This window comes from Patiria miniata, unplaced genomic scaffold, assembly GCF_015706575.1.
Source record: "Patiria miniata isolate m_02_andy unplaced genomic scaffold, ASM1570657v1 HiC_scaffold_29, whole genome shotgun sequence".
Classification (NCBI taxonomy): Eukaryota; Metazoa; Echinodermata; class Asteroidea; order Valvatida; family Asterinidae; genus Patiria; species Patiria miniata.
Genome location: NW_024037068.1, coordinates 20,196,366 through 20,214,653, shown reverse-complemented (window position 1 = coordinate 20,214,653; position 18,288 = coordinate 20,196,366). Strand labels below are relative to the sequence as shown.

The 18,288-nt window shown below is 41.6% G+C and overlaps 1 protein-coding gene across 1 annotated transcript in view; it reads right to left on the bottom strand.

Annotated features, from left to right (window-relative positions):
- Window positions 1–875: 875 nt before the first annotated feature.
- The window catches only part of LOC119735612 (phospholipid transfer protein C2CD2L-like), a 76,325-nt gene continuing 58,912 nt past the window's right edge, over window positions 876–18,288 (bottom strand). Inside the window, exons 16-21 of the mRNA XM_038209382.1 lie at window positions 15,746–15,879; window positions 12,735–12,752; window positions 4,540–4,609; window positions 3,524–3,724; window positions 2,199–2,515; window positions 876–1,081 (exon numbers count right to left, since the gene is read on the bottom strand). Coding sequence (XP_038065310.1) covers window positions 2,211–2,515; window positions 3,524–3,724; window positions 4,540–4,609; window positions 12,735–12,752; window positions 15,746–15,879 — 728 coding nt within the window. The 3' untranslated portion in view covers window positions 876–1,081; window positions 2,199–2,210. The remainder of the gene's footprint in view (window positions 1,082–2,198; window positions 2,516–3,523; window positions 3,725–4,539; window positions 4,610–12,734; window positions 12,753–15,745; window positions 15,880–18,288) is intronic.

Here is an 18,288-nt window from a genome sequence, read left to right as displayed (position 1 = left end):
TCAGGTTTTGCTGTTAGCTTGTTTTCATCAAATGATTGAACCATCACTTGAGAAAAATGGTTCACGGTTCGAACCCCATCCTCGACGAGCCACAATGATCTAATGCATCTACATGTATGTAATGATTTACTCCATTCCCTATACACGCTTTGATATTTTGATGGTCAAAATTTGGAGTATTGTTTTTCCAGGGGCGACCTGCAACTCTCAAGTTTTTTTTGGTAGGTGGTTCGAGCCCAACCCGGTGACCCGATTGAGACCACAAGTAGGAAAAATCTGATGCACCGCCCTTCTGAGATTAACCAGTACATGTGCATGTCGAACTAATTATTTTTAACACAAATATTGATGAATGACATTAGGATTATGCTTTTGATTCATGTACAACTCGAAAACTTGCATTCCCCTGGTTGCCTGTTCGAATCCACATCTGCGGTAAGCAGTGTAAATGCGTCTCATTATACATTTGCAGCAGATTTGGCGTCGAGTCCATCACAAGTCCGTCACACGTACGACCACAAGGAACAGTGGATGACCAAGTACAAAGGAACGCCTTCGTGCCACAGCTATACTGAGTAACTTGTAGCCCGTCTTGGGACTGGAGGACTTGTGATGGACTTGCGAGAACTTGCAAGGACTTGTGAGGGACTTGACACTGCTTCGCAGTTTAACATCGTTTGAAAACTGGCGATTTGTAATATACAAAATGGGATTTTTGTTTACAAGTCATCTTTGCATCTACATAGTGATAAATTGCACAGCAATATTGTCCTACGACACAACCTACTATATGTCTGATGGTTTGAGGTTCGACCCCAGCCTGCAACAAATTTCTGTACAATATATATTTCAATGCCTTTTTTTTATTTGATTTGTTTGAGCCGATACCATGAACTATACACAATTGTTTACTCGTTATTGCTTGTCTGCAGCTGTTGCTTACCTTTCATTGTCTTTCATTGTTGTTGTTTACCTTTAGTTGTTGTTTACAACTGTTAACTTTGTTTGCGTGTCTACAAGTGGCGCTAAGATGCTGGATCCTTAAACCTCCAAACGTTGCATGCACTACGCTTCAGGAATTCTGAATTCAAGACAAAAAATAACATGACTTAGGTTAATAAAACTAGCCATTGCATAAAAATGGGCTGTCCGTTTCCCAATAAAAAGTATTCGATTATTCAAAACTGCATTTGACCGAATATTCAAAAATTTTAAAAGTTTTCAAGTTTAACATATGCCAGCTGCACCAGCATGCCGCACCGGTCAAAAGTTGGTGCAAAGCTCGCAGCGGAGAACATTTGTGTGCTGCGTCAATATTATGGGCCGCTGGCGTGTTTTGCAGTATGCCTAAGTACAGAGATGCCACAGGACAAGCTTGAAACAAAAAACGGAACTGGGTCTGCTTGAAAAAACCGGAACGGCTGCTTGAAAAAAACCCAGAACTTTTTGTGTGTGTGAAAAAGCCACTCCGAGTCCGACACAAAGTCCCTGTTGTCATCTTTATCTTGTAGCCAAGCCCGGTTCTGTTAAGTTTTTAATTTTGCTTCTATGGCCTTTAAGCTGTTGGTTTGTTCGATCACATGGACTTTTTCCATATTCCTAATATTTATTCTGCCTACCCGAATTTCCAACGCAATATTCGACACGAAACATGCACGATTCCACAACACTGCTGTCGGTGTACATGACCTTTGCAGTTTGCACTACGCGATGCGCTCGACGAAAAAATGGTTGGTACCCGGCGTTTTTTGTATTCACATATATCACTGCGATCGGAAACCACCGACAACTGAAATGATAGACTTGATTTCCACGCTGAATGCTCTGTGTGCTTATGCACAACACGCCCGCACGCAGTGAAGCACGCGCGAGGCGCCGTTGTATACTGCGTGCAAGTACACGTACGTTGGCCGCCTGTATCGCATGCAGGCTCGGCAACAACAAAGACTGATTTTAAGACTACGTTGTGCCGTGCGTGTGCCTAAATCTAAATCGAGAGTGCTAAGGAGGTATAAAATCAATGCATTTCCACATTTTTTTTTTCGGTTTATTTTGACAGTCGGAAAAACCGGATTTTTGTGAGATTAAAAAACAAACAAACAGAATTCCGGTTAAAACCAGAAATGCTTTAATTCCAGGATTTTGCAGGATCGTGGGAACCCTGCCTTTTAATAAATAGCCCCCTCGCTTGAGCTTACTCGTTTGCCGTGTCAGACCGGCGAGCCGATAGCTTTCTCCTTCCCCTGCCTAGCGTCAGCCGATAACCTCCTCTGCTCGTCCGTGACTTTCCCTGTCTTGAGGTCGCCCGTGCTCGAGGACCGGCCGCCGCCGGGTACCGACAGGCTGCTGCCTGTGCTGCTGAGGGGTGTGGTCGGGGAGGGCGACTCCCCCTGGCGGCTGTGATGCTCCGCCCCATTCTGGAGGTCAGTGCTGGAGCTGTACGGCCGACTTTTATCTTTCTTGTCCTTCTTCAGAAAGCTGAAGACCCGCTTCTTCATGCGACTTGGCGATGATTCTAAAAAAAAAAAAAAAAAAAAAATGCATATTGTTCAGGATATTTGTCTAAAGACTTGACATTTCTGTGAAGTGATAAAATGGAAAGGAGTCACCAATTTCATGGTTTGCAATAAAAAATTGTTTAATAAAAACTAATATTTGCATACACCACTCGAAGCAGTCAATATTTGCTTACTACACCACTCGAAGCAGTCAATATTTGTACTCCTTACCACTCGAAATAGTCAATAATTGTATACCACATGTACATCACTCAAGGCAGCCAATATTTGTATACCACACATAGAGCTATATTAAATTACTAGAGCGCTAACTCTTCATTCTTGCGCACAGAGACGCTTTGAAGCCGCTCTGGGCGCAGACATTTTGAATTTATGTGCGTGTTTGTAGAACACAATCAAAATAGATGGATTGAATTTTGAAAGTGTACTCTAAATGCAACGCGCAAGTAGAAGATACACAAACATTTTAAGCGAGTCATGACGGTTCAAAATACGTCACGGAGAAAAGCATCTGCAGCGGAGGGACGCGCACACGTTGCACTGTTTGCATAGAGCAAAATGAAACGCTCATTTGCTGACCGTGCGTTTTGGTTTTGGGCGTATCGCCTTCGATAACGCACCGGTATAGAATACAAACGCGGATATGAAAAAAGACGTACAAAAGCTGTACAAATTTTCTAGTTTTCCACAGGTTTGTGCACAAACATGGATGCGCCCATCAGGCATTACTTTGTACATCGAGTTAGCGCTCTAGTAATTTAATATAGCTCTATGATACCACATCATTTGAAGCAGTCAATATTTGTATTCTACACCACTCAAAGTTGTCAATATTTGTATACTGCACCCCTCAAGATGTCAATAATTATTTGCATACTACACCACTTGAAGGGGAGTCAATATTTTTATACACCATGTTCATCACGTCAAGCAGTCAATAGTTGTATACTACACCACTCCAATCAGTCAATATTTGTGTACCTCGCCACAGTGTTTAGACTGACCTCTGCTTCTACCACTACTGGGGACATCCAGTGTGTTGGATCTGCCCTTCCGCGCGTCGCTTCCTTTGCGCGCCTCGCTGCCCGGCGTCTCGGACCCGTTGACGGATGTGTCCTCCGTGCTGCTGGTGCGTCGCTTGTCCTTGTCTTTATCCTTCTTCTTGAAGTTGAAGAAGCGGCGTTTGCTTCCCCTAGGAGACGCATCTGTAAAAAGATGTAAACGAATAAAAAGCTATCTGCAATATTGGATTACACGCACCGAATGAAGGCTAACTAAATTTTTTTTAACTGAATATTCAATGAATGATGAAATAACTGTCAGAAGCAGGACATATTCTGCAGCCAATGGGCTCCGTGCGCCAACCAAAGAGGGCGCGTTTTTACCACTTTTGAGAGCTCCGTGGACGGGACACACAGTGTGTGCGTACTGTACTGTACTGGTTCGCGCGCAAAGTACGCACGACTTCCTGAATGTGCCAAAGCTATCAGCCGCAGCGTATTCGCGTAAGCGTCATGGATCGTCGGCATGCAAATACGTTCGAATTTAACTTGTGATGGTCTCCCAGACTAATCCTCGTCCCCAATAACTTTGGATCATTCGAAATACGCAGTGGATGGACCGGGAACCAAGTTTTGCCTGCAGCTCTTACAAAATCTAGGATATGAAAGCCCAGTTATTAGTTTTCAAGTTATGGAATTTTTTTACACAAACACTGTTTTAAAGTTCTGTCCACGAATCACAACAAAAGTGAGTGTTTTTCAGCAAAACAAAAATCAATCTCATTGGGATGCATGTGAAGTGTTTTTGTTTTGCTGAAAGAACACTTCAGGGCTTTCATATCCTAGATTTTGAAAGTGTTACAGGCAAAACTTCATTCAAAATTGGTCCTGCCATTTGGGTTTCATTTTTTTTTTACTCACACTGTATACTGACAGTTTGAGTCTATATACATCAGCATGGTTTGTCGGCGGTATTTCAGATAAATGTAGATCATCCGGTCCAAAGCTCAAACACTCACCTCTTTTTATGCTATCACCTTCCTTGGGACCGAGCGGATCGTCTGTCATCAGGAAATCTTCTGTGGGTGTCTGTGGGACATGACAACATTCCAGCAACAATGAAGCACTTCAACTGTTATCAAAATGCAGTTTTACTTTGGATACATAAGAAGCAGTGTTGCAGTGATGTCTGGTTAAAAAGTAAGATCACAAGTCCCTTCATCGATCCAGTCATGAGTAACAGGGGATGGACAATAGAACAGGAATGCTTTTGTCACAGTTTGTTTGAAAAGCTTGTGACTTGACTTGAGACTGGAGAATCAATCACAAGTCAACCACAAGTCAATCACTAGTCAATCACAAGTCAACCGCAAGTCAATCACAAGTCAATCACTAGTCAATCGCTAGTCAATCGCAAGTCAATCACAAGTCAATCACAAGTCAATCACAAGTCAATCACAAGTCAATCACAAGTCCATCACAAGTCACTCACAAGTCAATCCAAAGACAATCACAAGTCCATCACAAGTCAATCACAGCTAAATCAAAAGTAAATCACAAGACAATCACAAGTCAACCACAAGTCAATCACAAGTCAATCACAAGTCAATCACAAGTCAACCACAAGTCAATCACAAGTCAATCACTAGTCAATCACAAGTCAATCACAAGTCAATCACAAGTCAACCACAAGTCAATCACAAGTCAATCACTAGTCAATCACAAGTCAATCACAAGTTCATCACAAGTCAATCACAAGTCAATCACAAGTCCATCACAAGTCACTCACAAGTCAATCACAAGTCAATCACAAGTCAACCACAAGTCAATCACAAGTCAATCACAAGTCAACCACAAGTCAACCACAAGTCAATCACAAGTCAACCGCAAGTCAGCCACAAGTCAACAGCAAGTCAGCCACAAGTCAATCGCAAGTCAGCCACAAGTCAACCACATGTCAACCTCAAGTCAATCACAAGTCAATCACAAGTCAACCACAAGTCAACCACAAGTCAATCACAAGTCAACCACAAGTCAACCACAACTCAATCACAAGTTCATCACAAGTCAATCACAAGTCGATCACAAGTCCATCACAAGTCACTCACAAGTCAATCCCAAGACAATCACAACTCTATCTTAAGTCAATCTCAAGTCAATCGCAAGTCAATCGCAAGTCAATCGCAAGACAATCACAACTCAATCACAAGTCATTCACAAGTCATCGCAAGTCCATCACAAGTCAATCACAGCTAAATCAAAAGTCAATCACAAGACAATCACAAGTCCATCACAAGTCAAACACAAGACAATCACAAGTCCATCAGTCTCAAGTCAAGCGAAAGCTTTTCAAGTGAACTTTGACAAAGGCATTCCTTTGTCAGTGTTCATCCCCTGTTAGTTGTGAACTGACTTAGGATGGAACTGACTTCAACTCTGCTCTTTAGCAATTACAGAAAAGTTCCCTGTAGTAAAATATATTGACCAACTACGTACCAAGTCATAAATGACAAAGTTCATTTACGAAACACGTCAGAAAGAGTGACTTTACACTTAAACTTTACAAAAGTGGTGCTGTTTGCTGCAAAAAGCATTTTCACAATGTACTGAGCACACAAAGTCTGAAGTAATGAAATTTGACCATAAGTAAGGAGTCATCTTGTGAAATATCCGTGATAAATAAGTGACAAGTTTATCCCCAATTTGGGGTGTGCATTTACGGGTAGGGCAGGAACCGGGTACCCAACCGAAAAAAAAACCAAGGGTACCCGGGTACCTATTAAAAAAACCTGACCCCAAAATTCAAATCTCAGAAGTTCAGATTGTTCATTGATATAAAGGTCCGCACAATAACTATACCATGTGCATTGGTGTGTCAATGCAGCAAGATACACTCAGCCAAAAAAGAAAGTCCCCCCTTAATCCTTTTTGTCTAACTCAAAAACTACTGGGCACATGTTGCTCAAATTACGACTGATCAGTACAGAAATTCCTTAGCATTCCAGCCATACTCTTTGTTTGGCCCAAAACAGTGATAATGCGTACAAAATTATGCAATTCATGACAAATGGTACAGAGAAAAAAGTTGCACTTTTGTGTACGTGCAAAGTGAGTGTGAACCACAACTTGCACGTATGCAAAAGTGAAACTGTTATCATTTGTCATAAATTGCATAAATTCGTACACATTATCACTGTTTTGGGCCAAATAAAGAACATGGCTGGATTGCTAATGAATTCTTTTACTGATTAGTTGTTATTTGAACAAGATGTGCCCAGTAGTTTTTGAGTTAGACAAAAAAGTATTGGACGGGGGAGACTTTCTTTTTTTGGTTGAGTGTACATGTACAACTGTGTACCAGCACAGAGCTTTATAGCTATGGTTTGTTTTCGCATGTAGCCTGGTTTTCATTTTGAAAATTCCCCATGAATGACATTCAAAACCTTTCTTTTTCATTGAGAAGTCACTGAGTAATTTGTCAAATTTGTTGCCCGATCCTATAATCTGGAACCGGTTCCTGACATCAACGGTCGGTACTTGGGCACCCGGTTCCGATGCACAGCCCTACCCACAATAGGCCCGCCCCTTGTATCGGGTATTCGCTCTTTTCACACTTCCGCCATGGGCATGCAAAGCCTCAATCGAGCAACTTGACGCAATAAATATAGCCGGTTCAGTGATTCCCGTGTCGGGGTTCAGATCACTGAACCGGCTATTTTTATTGTGTAAAGTTGCCAGATCGAGGCTGTTGCATGCCCAATGGCGAAGGGTGAAAAGAGCGAATTAGTTGCAGAATTTTGCTGATCTCCCATGGAAATTATTTTAGCAATTCGTAAACGGCGCTGGTAGCTTCACTGTATGGAGGAAGTTCTGGGGAAGTTGTTCAGCATTGTCCAGCACTGCAGGCCTTTTGCGTATGAACTTGTATACAACTTATCTTGGATGTTTAACCAGATGACTCCTAAACTTATCCTAAGAAATTGACTGGAGCTGGGTTGGAACCTTTGACCTCTGGAATGCTGTATCAGCTCTCTTCCAACAGAGCTATCCAGCCCTATGCTGCATTGCCAATGTTGCTAGCGTCGTGACTTTGGGCGTGGTTCCTGGCCACATGGCATACACAGATTTATGGCTTCTGACTAGCAGTCCTTGAACGAAGACACTGACATATGGGGAACAACCAACATAGGGCTGGATACCGGTAGCTCAGTTGATAGAGCACCGGAACGGTAATCCGGAGGTCGCAGGTTCAAGCCCTGCTCCAGTCAATTTCTTTGTTCAAATTTATGTACAGGGTGAGTAAAAAAAAGCAAAACCCAAAATGTCGGGACTTCTGTTTTAGTGAAGTTCTGCATGTAGCACTTTCTAAATCTAGGATATGAAAGCCCAATTCATAGACTTTCTTTTAGTACAAGAATCATTCAAATCACTCATGTACTTTCGAAGTTACGGAACTTTAAAACCACCGTTTTAAAGTTCTGTCCACGGATCACAAAAAGGTGTGCATTCTTTCAGCAAAACGAAACAATTCACACACATCCCTATGTGATTTGTTTTCGTTTTGCTGAAAGAACACTTACCTTCTGTTGATCCGTGGACAGAACTTTAAAATGGTGGTTGTGTTTAAAATTCGGTAACTTCAAAAGTACATGAGCGATTTGAATGATTCTTGTACTAAAAGAAAACTTATGAATTGGGCTTTCGAGTCCTAGATTTTAACAGTGTTACATGTAGAACTTCACTAAAAAAATGGTTCCGACATTTGGGTTTTTGTTTTTTTTTACTCACTCTGTATGTCAAGTTTCCCTTTGTGGTTCATATGATTACAAAAGTTTTAAAATCGAACTAAAGGATGTAATATCTCCTACATTGTTGGAATGGCTAAACAAAATATGGAAAAGTATTAAATGTAGATTTGTCTGAAACTGTACGGAAATCATATAATATGATTGGCAAGATAAGATTCGCGAAACACACAATTCGTCTGATTAATGGTAAGGAACACAAGTTGACTATGTGGCAATGGGAAAATGTAGCTAAAAGAAAATATCAAACCGAAATTTTAAAAAATGGCATTAAGCATCTCATACATGTAGGACAGGCAATGACATAGCTGACATGCAAAAAAAAAACCAACATAAAATAAACATAAAAAGGGAAAATATGGAATTCCAAAATGGCACAACAAATATGTCTAAATATAAACTGAAAATCAAACAGCAAAGTGATGCAAGGTCACAGTTCAGCATGAAGCATGTGATAAAAGCAAACTTGGGAGAAAAAGTGACATTGGTTGTCCAAAAAAAACCACTCCAAATTACACTCAACTTGGGTTGTATTAGCTCTTGATATTTCATGCCTAGTGTACTATTTTGCCTAATGTCCTATTTGTACCTATCTCAGTCTTTCTGATTTGAAAATCACAGGCGTGTGGAAAAAGGCACACCTGGATTTTTTCTAGGTGTGTGTTTTTTCTAGGTGTGTGGTTTTCTTGGTGTGTGATCTGTAGTCCAGGGAAATTCAGGCGTGCAATTATTCGCACTTCTCAGGAAGCTTTTAGGTGTGCGATGGTGTGGGGGTGTGATCGCACGTCTCAAATCGGAAGGACTGCTATCTCACTGAATGACTGACTCCCCCTGTGAGCCGGGCAGTGCTATCATATAGGATTACCCCAAATTGGCTACATCCAGCCCATTGTGTAGATCAGATGCATGAAAATACTGCCTTTCTGAATAGCCATTCTGAATCAATGGAGTACCGAAGTGAATACGTCACGCGCACAAAGTGTGTGTAAAAGACATTAGCGCGTGATTCAGCCCGTGAACCAACACGCGCGCGTACTCCATTCGTTTGCACTACACTTTCTGGTTCTAAATGACGTCACACTTCGGTACTCCATTGCATAGAAGTTTATGCGCTCTGTGATGAGCTTTATGAGACTTGCCCGGACTTGTTTTATTACCCCTTTTATCTTCAAGCAAACTTGAATCCTCGATCCTGATTGGTCAATTCATGGCAACAAACCGCGCTATATTGTACCTTATACTGTCGATATCGCACTCCATGTATCGCGCTATTCCAAGATGTGAGCACCATTCCAGGTGCATGTGCAGATAACTGCTAAAAAGGAAGTGTAAAGCATGCTTGTTCCAACTCTATCATGCGTCAAGTTTGCTTGAAGATAAATTTGTCATCCCCCTAGTACCAACTAGGGGGTCCCACTACTATCAAAAATAAAAAAAAAACATGTATGGCTTTTGCCGTTGGGAAGGCCAATTGCTCGCCAAGGGGGGCCCGGCCCCACGTGGTCTCCCCTTGGCGACGGGCCTGCTCTGGGCACAAATTAAGTACCGGTACTCCCCAACAGTTACAAAGAGAAAGTGGGGGGAGACCACTGGGAGCCCGACTCTTGAACGCCTAGCTGATGGCGAATGACTCTCATGCCAAGAACCTTCAGGTTTGCGTACACTCAGAATAAAATTAATGATGCTTACTATGCGAAATACGCAGGGGAACCAGTGCGTGAATGCCACAGTTCCCAAGAATGGGTTTGAATCATCTTGCCATGGATTGGAACAAAATCGTAATCCAGTCTTGGATCCAGACTAATCTTTTGCAATACAGGGTGAGTAAAAAAAACCAAAAAACACCAAATGTTGGGACCATTGTTTTAGTAAAGTTCTGCTTGTAGCATTTTCAAAATGTAGGATATGAAAGCCCAATTCATAAGCTTTCTTTTAGTACAAGAATCATTCCAATCACTCATGTACTTTTCAAGTTACGGAATTTTAAACACAAGCACCGTTTTAAGGTTCTGTCCACGGATCACAAAAAGTTCAGTGTTCTTTCAGCAAAACGAAAACAAATCACATAGGGATGTGTGTGAATTGTTTTCATTTTGCTGAAAGAACGCATATACTTTTCTGTGATCCGTGAACAGAACCTTAAAACGGTGGTTGTGTTTAAAATTCCGTACATGTACCTTGAAAAGTACATTAGTGATTTGGATGATTCTTGTACTAAAAGAAAGCTTATGAATTGTGCTTTCATATCCTAGATTTTGAAAATGCTACATGCAGAACTTCCCTAAAACAATGGTCCCAACGTTTGGGTTTCATTTTTTTTTTACTCACCCTGTAGTTTGCATGGTACGCACAGGTTCTTTTCTTCTGAACGTGCGCGCAATGCACACAGCGGTAAAGGCGTTCAAGTATCTGTCATACCGGTATCTCTCCCTGTCACCACTGAATGGGCTTTTGTGCACAGACTCCCCAGCTTGTAATGGGTTGAAACTGAAAAAGTCGGTTCATACTTTGCGTGAAAGCAAATGCTTATGTGAATTTTACACCAATAAGCTTTTGTTGCGAAAATTTGACGTGGCGTCACAAGTTTGCATTCGCGTTAGATTTCGTGCCAAATATGAATCGGTCTTTAAGGAGGTTTTCCATTTCACACAGCCGTTATCACTGAAATGGGACTACGGATGATCGGAGAGGGAAAATAGCTTTAATTTGATTGAATTTTTTTGTGTTCTACACATGACAAATTTGCAGCCTAAAAAAAAATGGCAGTTTTGGAGGCTGCATAAAGCATGTGAAAGCAAAAGCGAACGCGAATCTGTGACGTCATGGCAAGTATTCGCGCTGCGAATTCGCAAAAGTTGAACACATTTCAACTCGGGCAAATTTCGTAGCCAATGAATGCTTCGTGACATCAAATTGGCTTCGCATTCGCGTTCGCATGAAGTATGAACCGGGCTTTATGCTACCGGTAGTACTTATCAAGCAAAAGACAAGTGTGTGCAGATTCATTGATATGGGCATTTATCAAACCTTGGCTGCATACATGGCTTCGGCTTTTCAGATTCAGGCCCCTGATTTGGAGCACATTACCATACATGTAGCTCAGTATTGGTCCATGTTGGTGCTTGAGGAACATCACATCTTATAAGGCTATCTTTTACACAGTATATTGGTTTGATTGGACTACAAGTACAAAGGCTCAATGGGGCTTGAGATGAAGCCACAGCTGAAATGTACCCAAGGTTTGAGAAATGGCCACTGAAATGGACTCTAAAGAGAAAGCTGAGGAAAAAGCTAGTCTTGGTACAAGACTTGATTTGTGGGTTTTTTTCCGTATTGCTTCCAGTTCTGAACCCCGAAAAGTGCAGTCAAGCCACAAGGGTGGCAGAGGTGGGATCAACAAAATGAATCCAGTCCAGTCTTGGGAACTTTCACAACGATACAAAAGAACTCTGAGCATGTACCCCACACGCGCTGTCTTCAAGCTAATGCACGCGTATGAGGTATGCTCCGCATTTCTCGGTTACCAGTGCCAAACTTCCCAAAACAATTCATCTCGTTGATAGCACCCTACACCCTCACAGCCGCTTGACCTGCTAGGGACCGGGACCGCTGCGTCCCGAAATCAAAAATCCAGTCTTGGAACAGGACTAAGGAATACCATAGAAAGAGGGAAGAAGATGTGGACAAGGGTGAGGTGGGTGATGACAGGGACATCATGCAAGCAATCCACACATTGTACTCGGCACACCTCGGCACACCACGCAATGAATGAATGAATGCTGTGAAGTCTAAGCAAACTGTGCGAGGTCTCGTAACTACATGCAGCACCACAGACCTTATTCACGAGGAGGCCATTTTGGATCTTGTTCCCTGAATCTATTTTATATATTGCAAACTGTTGAATGGGATGGTGCCAGACTATTTTATGATTGGAGTGCGTTCCAAGCCTCACTTTCAAATTTGTTTGTGTAAATGTGGCTTAAAACATTAGGGTCTGTTTAATCACAGATGTTTAATCATTCATCAGAGCCGACTGGTATTAATGTGTAATGAACTTTTTATTTTATCACTTTCATTTCTATTCGCAAGTTCCAAAAATGAAGACTTTACCTCGCTTTCAATTTAATATGGCGGACTCGTGAATAAAGTCCATTCTACCGTAGCTGTATCATTTGCTTTGATACTGGAGTCGATATTTTTGTTCTATTGCCCTAAAATTCAAAACAACCGAAGTGTTTCGTGAAATCGGCTGCTGAAAATTTGATGGCCCCTCCTACAGCATCACTTCTCAAAAATGCTCCCAATTTCTCTCAGCAAAAAACTTGAGCTACATGTAAGCACAAATAAAAAAATCGGCTGAGCATTCTTTGTTTTATGACACTTGGGTTAATAGTGGATTTTTTGTTTACCTTTTCACCGCCAGCCTCCTGATAGTGACACCATACCACACAGATACACAGAGAAAAGGGGTGACACATAGGGTAATACAGGAGGGAGGGGGGAAGGGGAAGAAGAGAGATTAAAAGTGAGGGCAAAGCTGAGACATAAGCCATGTCCGAAAGAACTTTTTTTTAGTCTACGGCTACGGCTAGTCACTGTGCCATGCCGATGCCTAAATGCCGTAGCCATAAAAAAAAGCCAATTCGAATATGGCTTAAACAACCATCGGTAACCAAGAGGTGAGCACTACATCCTATGAGTTCGTACTGGTACCCACCAGTCTCATCCACCACTGCTGGGTACAGACTGATCAGATGCTACAGAATCTTGTGCCTAAAATGCAATGCATTGTGGGTGACCCTGGATGTGGCTTGCTTGCTGTACACATGCTAAACACCAGTAGCTTGACAACCAATCAGATTGCATTTCAAATCAGTCTGTACCGGGACAGCTTATGGATGGCTCAGTGGCTGGGTACGAGTAGAAATTGGTCTTAAAGGCTGGTTCATACTCGGTGCGAAAGTAAACCCGAACGCGAATTTGTGATGCCAGGGCAAGTTTTTTGCGCTGTGAATTTGCGATAGTTGAACACATTTCAACTCCAGCAAATGTCTCATTGAATGCTTCGTGACGTCAAATTTGCATCGCATTCGCATGAAGTAGGAACCAGCCTTTAGAAGTACCAGTGATGGACAGAAAATTAGTCTGAAGTTCTGTGGAATGGGTTAGTAAGTTTGTTCAATGTGCTGGTTTTGTTTAGGTGTAAAACTACAGTTTTTCAACCTCATGTTTTTCTTTCTGATCAAAGTGGCCCTAGAATACGCAGGATTTTCCTGCAGAGTTCACATCTCCCGTCAATCTTTGTGTGTTTTCAATTGCCTAAATTAGGATACCACTTACCATACCCTCGTATCAAATTTTATTGGTAAAAACACCTTCACAGTATTAAATTTTACAGGGACTTGAGATTTCAAAAGGGATCCTATAAAAATCCTGAAATCAGGAAAAATTCCTGACAAAATCTTTTGAAATCAGGAAAAATCCTGCCAAATCTCAACCTTGTCAATCTCGAACAAAACATTTTGAGGACAAGTAACAAAATTGCAAAAAATATAAAAATGGTTGCATTCTTGGGATAATGTAAACAGGCAAACGTAAAACATCTCTCTGGTTTTCAAAGCAAGAATACATTTGAAAGAAGAAACAAATTAAAAAAAATTCCTCGGAAATAATCTTTCAGGCAAGGGACCTAAATGAAACAAATAAATACCAAAAACCAAGCTCTGGCAAGCAACTGATAATCAAAAGATAACCCACAAAAAAAACCAAAAAAAAAACAAAAATGAGTTTCATCATTGCAGAAAATATCGACGTCATGATGCATTTGTGGTGAAATTCAGAGTTGAAATGTGTTTCGCTTTTGCGAATTTCCATCACAAATATTCCTGTTTGATTTCTCGACCAAGTACGGAGTAGCCTGCAGTCGAACTACGGTTTACCAACGCTCGTTAGTTTGTAATTATTTGCCAATTAGCCGGGATTGGCCACGAAAGTCTCAACAAATTTCTAGTGGGTCCCTCGATACAGGATGTGGAAGCAAATGCCCAGAATGATACTCTGGAGAAAACCCACGGAATCAGGTAGGGACTGAAAACCCATTCCACGTATTGGCCCAGGCGGGAATCGAACCCGGGTCACAGCGGGATCTAGAATTTGAGCAACTAACTTCCGAAGGGGTGAACTGTATGGGTAACTCATTGATTTTAAAAGTTGAAATAATCTTGAGAATTTTGCTCCCTATGAAAGATTTTAAGGGGGATTTGAAACCCTGTGCCACACCATGTATGATGACTTCTAGATCTGGCACAAGTTACTTCCAAAAGGGAAACCAATTGGAAAGTCTTTGGTCTTAAAACTTAAAATTATCTTAAAAAGTTTGCTTCTTCTAAATTTTTTCTTAGTGGGATTGAATCTGCTGGACCGACCTAAATGTATGATGGACCAACCTACCAGTAACTTTACTTTACCAGGGACGGTTCTGGCAGCCATTTACTGGGATGCTTCCACACCACTGATCTCTATATAAAGACTGGATAGCGGATAAAGAGCCGCACAAAGAATGAATTTGACGCCATATTGGTGAGACAGGTGAGACCGGCTGTGGTGATCTACAAAGGACAAGTTGCCGTCTTTACAGACAGCACGATCACTTTTGTAACATCGCGGTTCACTAACCTCCACCACTGACCAAGGTTTACAATTTTTCTAACGTCGTGGTTTACTTTTTTTTAATGCCGCAGTTCACTTGTTCGGCGTTTTGGAAATAATAATCACTACGGAAATGTGTCCTTTTTAGAACATCATAATATGTGTCCGTGACTAAAATGCGTGTCAACTGTTGATACAACGCGCGCTGTAAATACGCGTAGAACGTTCGTATTAAACGCGGCCATCTTCGTGAGACCGGGGGCGAATTGGTCAATATGCAAAGTCTACTGTGTGAATGTTGTATGGATATCCGCTATCCAGTCTTTATATAGAGATCAGTGTTCCACACCTGTATGAGCGCCCATACCATGTGCATTCTGTAAAGCTCTGAACACGTTAAATGCCAAAGTGAGCTTTGGAGCGTCCCAGTAATGGTGGAAAGTCAACCCAGTAAACACAAAACAGCGGGCAACGCGGATTGGTCTATTAAGGGAAGTTATAGATCGGGGTGGAGTGACGTCAGTTTTTCATCGGTTGCTATGTGTTGCCATTCACCACTCCAGCAATTTCCAACGGTTGCTACGTGTTACCATTCAGTACTCCAGAACCACGAACCATGGAGTTTCAAGAACATACATATGGGTCAGGGAGCTAGATAAGCCAATGTAAAAAAATTCCCAGATGTCCGTACCCACCTACTGACCTTGTAAAACCCTGGATAATCCTGAGAATTTTTACACAGAAGAAAGCTTTTTGAAATGACTTGACCAACCTGTGCTAGGCCGTGTATGATGAGCGTGCTCTTCTTTGTGGGTGTCCGGGGCCGGTCGTCTTTGGAACTCTCCGAGAGGTGTTTGATAGCCGTGTCTGCGACGGAGTGCGGCCCACCGGAAACCACCAACATTTCTGTCGACCAATCAAATGAGAAAACAGATAATTTTTGGATGAATATTCATTCAAGGCAAAACGTTGGCAACTTCTACTGTCAAGATCTCTTTAGGGAAGGCTTCAATGCATTGACTGTCTGTAGAGTCTGCACAGTATTTGAATATTCCTTCACAACTCCAGCAGTAAGCTTGAGTGAGAAGTAATAAAAAAAAGCATGTAATTTTGCCGGCCAATCGCAAAAACAAAGACTAATTTCATGATACCGGTATGCATGTTGTTTAACAGATCTATGTTGTCAACCAATCAGATGCACTGTTTAAAGGGAATATACATCATTTGCTTTTGCTGTAATTTTCAGAAATGGATGGAATTGGCGGGTTGGAAATATATAGCAAATATAGTTACACTGACTTTTTTGAGGTTTTGGGTTCGAAAATGCTATAAAAACCAAGAAAAACAATCATTTTCCTGTAGTCTGGTTCCCTGACTCCATATAAGAAGAAACAGAGCAGTTTACATACATTGGGGAATTGTAAGGTCAGGGAACCAGTCTAGCTGGCTTGTACCCGTTCATAGGTGTGTAATCGATTGCAAACAAGTGCGATGGTCAATTGGGGCCAGTATTTGAAAAAAGCCAGTTTTTTCCAACGCTGGTCGGCCGACTTTTCTTGAAAATGACAGTATACCAGGTGCCATGATTTTACAGGATGCTTTACACTGTCATTCACTAACAGTCCAGCAAGGTATTTCAAAATGATTTGGTAGTTTTATTTTTTGATGTTTGCAAATGTTGTATTTTCCCTTTAACAGAAAACGAGATGAAGCCTCTAAAGCTGGTCACAGTGCTCACAAAATTCTGACTGATTGAGAATGGCTGAAAAGTCCACAGAACAAGCTTTAAGTTATGAAATGAAAAATCCATGATTGGCATTCACATGGAGACTTGACTTATTGCCTACACGTGTATCATGGAAGTACATGAAAAAAGCAGTGCCAGACTATGTGGCTAAGTTATTACCGGTACGTTCACATACATGAAGAGGCAAGCCTCTCAAAGTCAGTGAGGTAGGTAACCAGTCTAAGTCGCAAGTGACAGTCAGTTGTCAGTGAGTCAGTCGGTGAATCAGTGAGATACGAGGACACTTTTAATCAAGCCAGTAAACTTTCCGTCAACTTTCTGTGGGCTCGGCAAAACGTTTGAGTTACTTGTAAACCACACACTGCGCAACCCTAAATTTTTGCACAGCACAGCAGTGACATTATATGCAATCTCTGCCTACATGTATGTACATAAGTTGATTTTTTGCATTTAAATGATGGATTGCGTACTAGTGAGATGTCACTGTTATCATGAATAAATTTTCACTGTCCTCAATTGAGTACAATGTATGTGCGTGTGAAGCTGTGTTGAAGCTTGTTACTCTTGTTAACACAAGTATGGATTCAGTGCAACGGTTACAGAGGAAGAGTTGGGGTAGAGAGAAACATTTTAACTTATTGCTTACCCTGGTTGAGTTTTCAACCCCGCCTCATTTCACACTTGTTTTGTGCAAACCAAGCTTATTTTGTTCGGTTACTACTGTTTTTAATCCGGGACGTGAGTTTCAACCCGGGTTGAAAACCTCAGCTCTAGTCTGGAGCAGGATTGAGTTCAACCTGGGGCGTAATTAATCTCGGGGTTGACGCAGGGTTGGCGCAGGGTTGAACATTTTCAAGTGTGAACCGCTGCATGTTTTCAACCCCGCGTCAACCCCGAGATTTGTCTAGTGTGAAAAGGCCTGAAAGTGGTCACAAAGTCCCATCTACTGTTCATGTACCAAGTTCATTCTATGGAGTGCATGAATGCAAAAGTATACCCTCAGCCTTGAGGACGACTATATTCGAGTTGTGCTTTAAATTACATGATTCCAAGATGGTGGAAGGGTAACCAGTGTAAAAACTTTAACATGATTAATAGCTAATATTTAACAGTACTTCTTGTTTCTGACGTTTCATTTTGCATCATTCAATGTCATAAATATGATACTTTTCGGAGACCAAATTTGTATCTCAATATGTAACTTGGTTCCAATCCAGCAACTTCGCTCCGAGAATAGACCAATCCACTCAGCCCTGCCCCATCATGTTTGGACCAATCACAGCTGTGAATTATGTCTGACATGCAGGCACACATGCGCAACACATGCGCAACACATGCACTCGCATATGATGCGCGCACCTGCATGCACTGGCCTATTAACTCTAACTCCCCAGCCTAATTTACTAGGAACCATACCCATTCTGGCAAATTCCAACACCCACATGGGAAATTGTACACACACACTGTTGGACTTAGTTTCTGGAGGTATGCCAACCCCAGTGTAAAAGTTTAGGGGTACTGTACCTATCCCAACAGATTAAAACAAAACCTGCTGTTGAACTTTGATG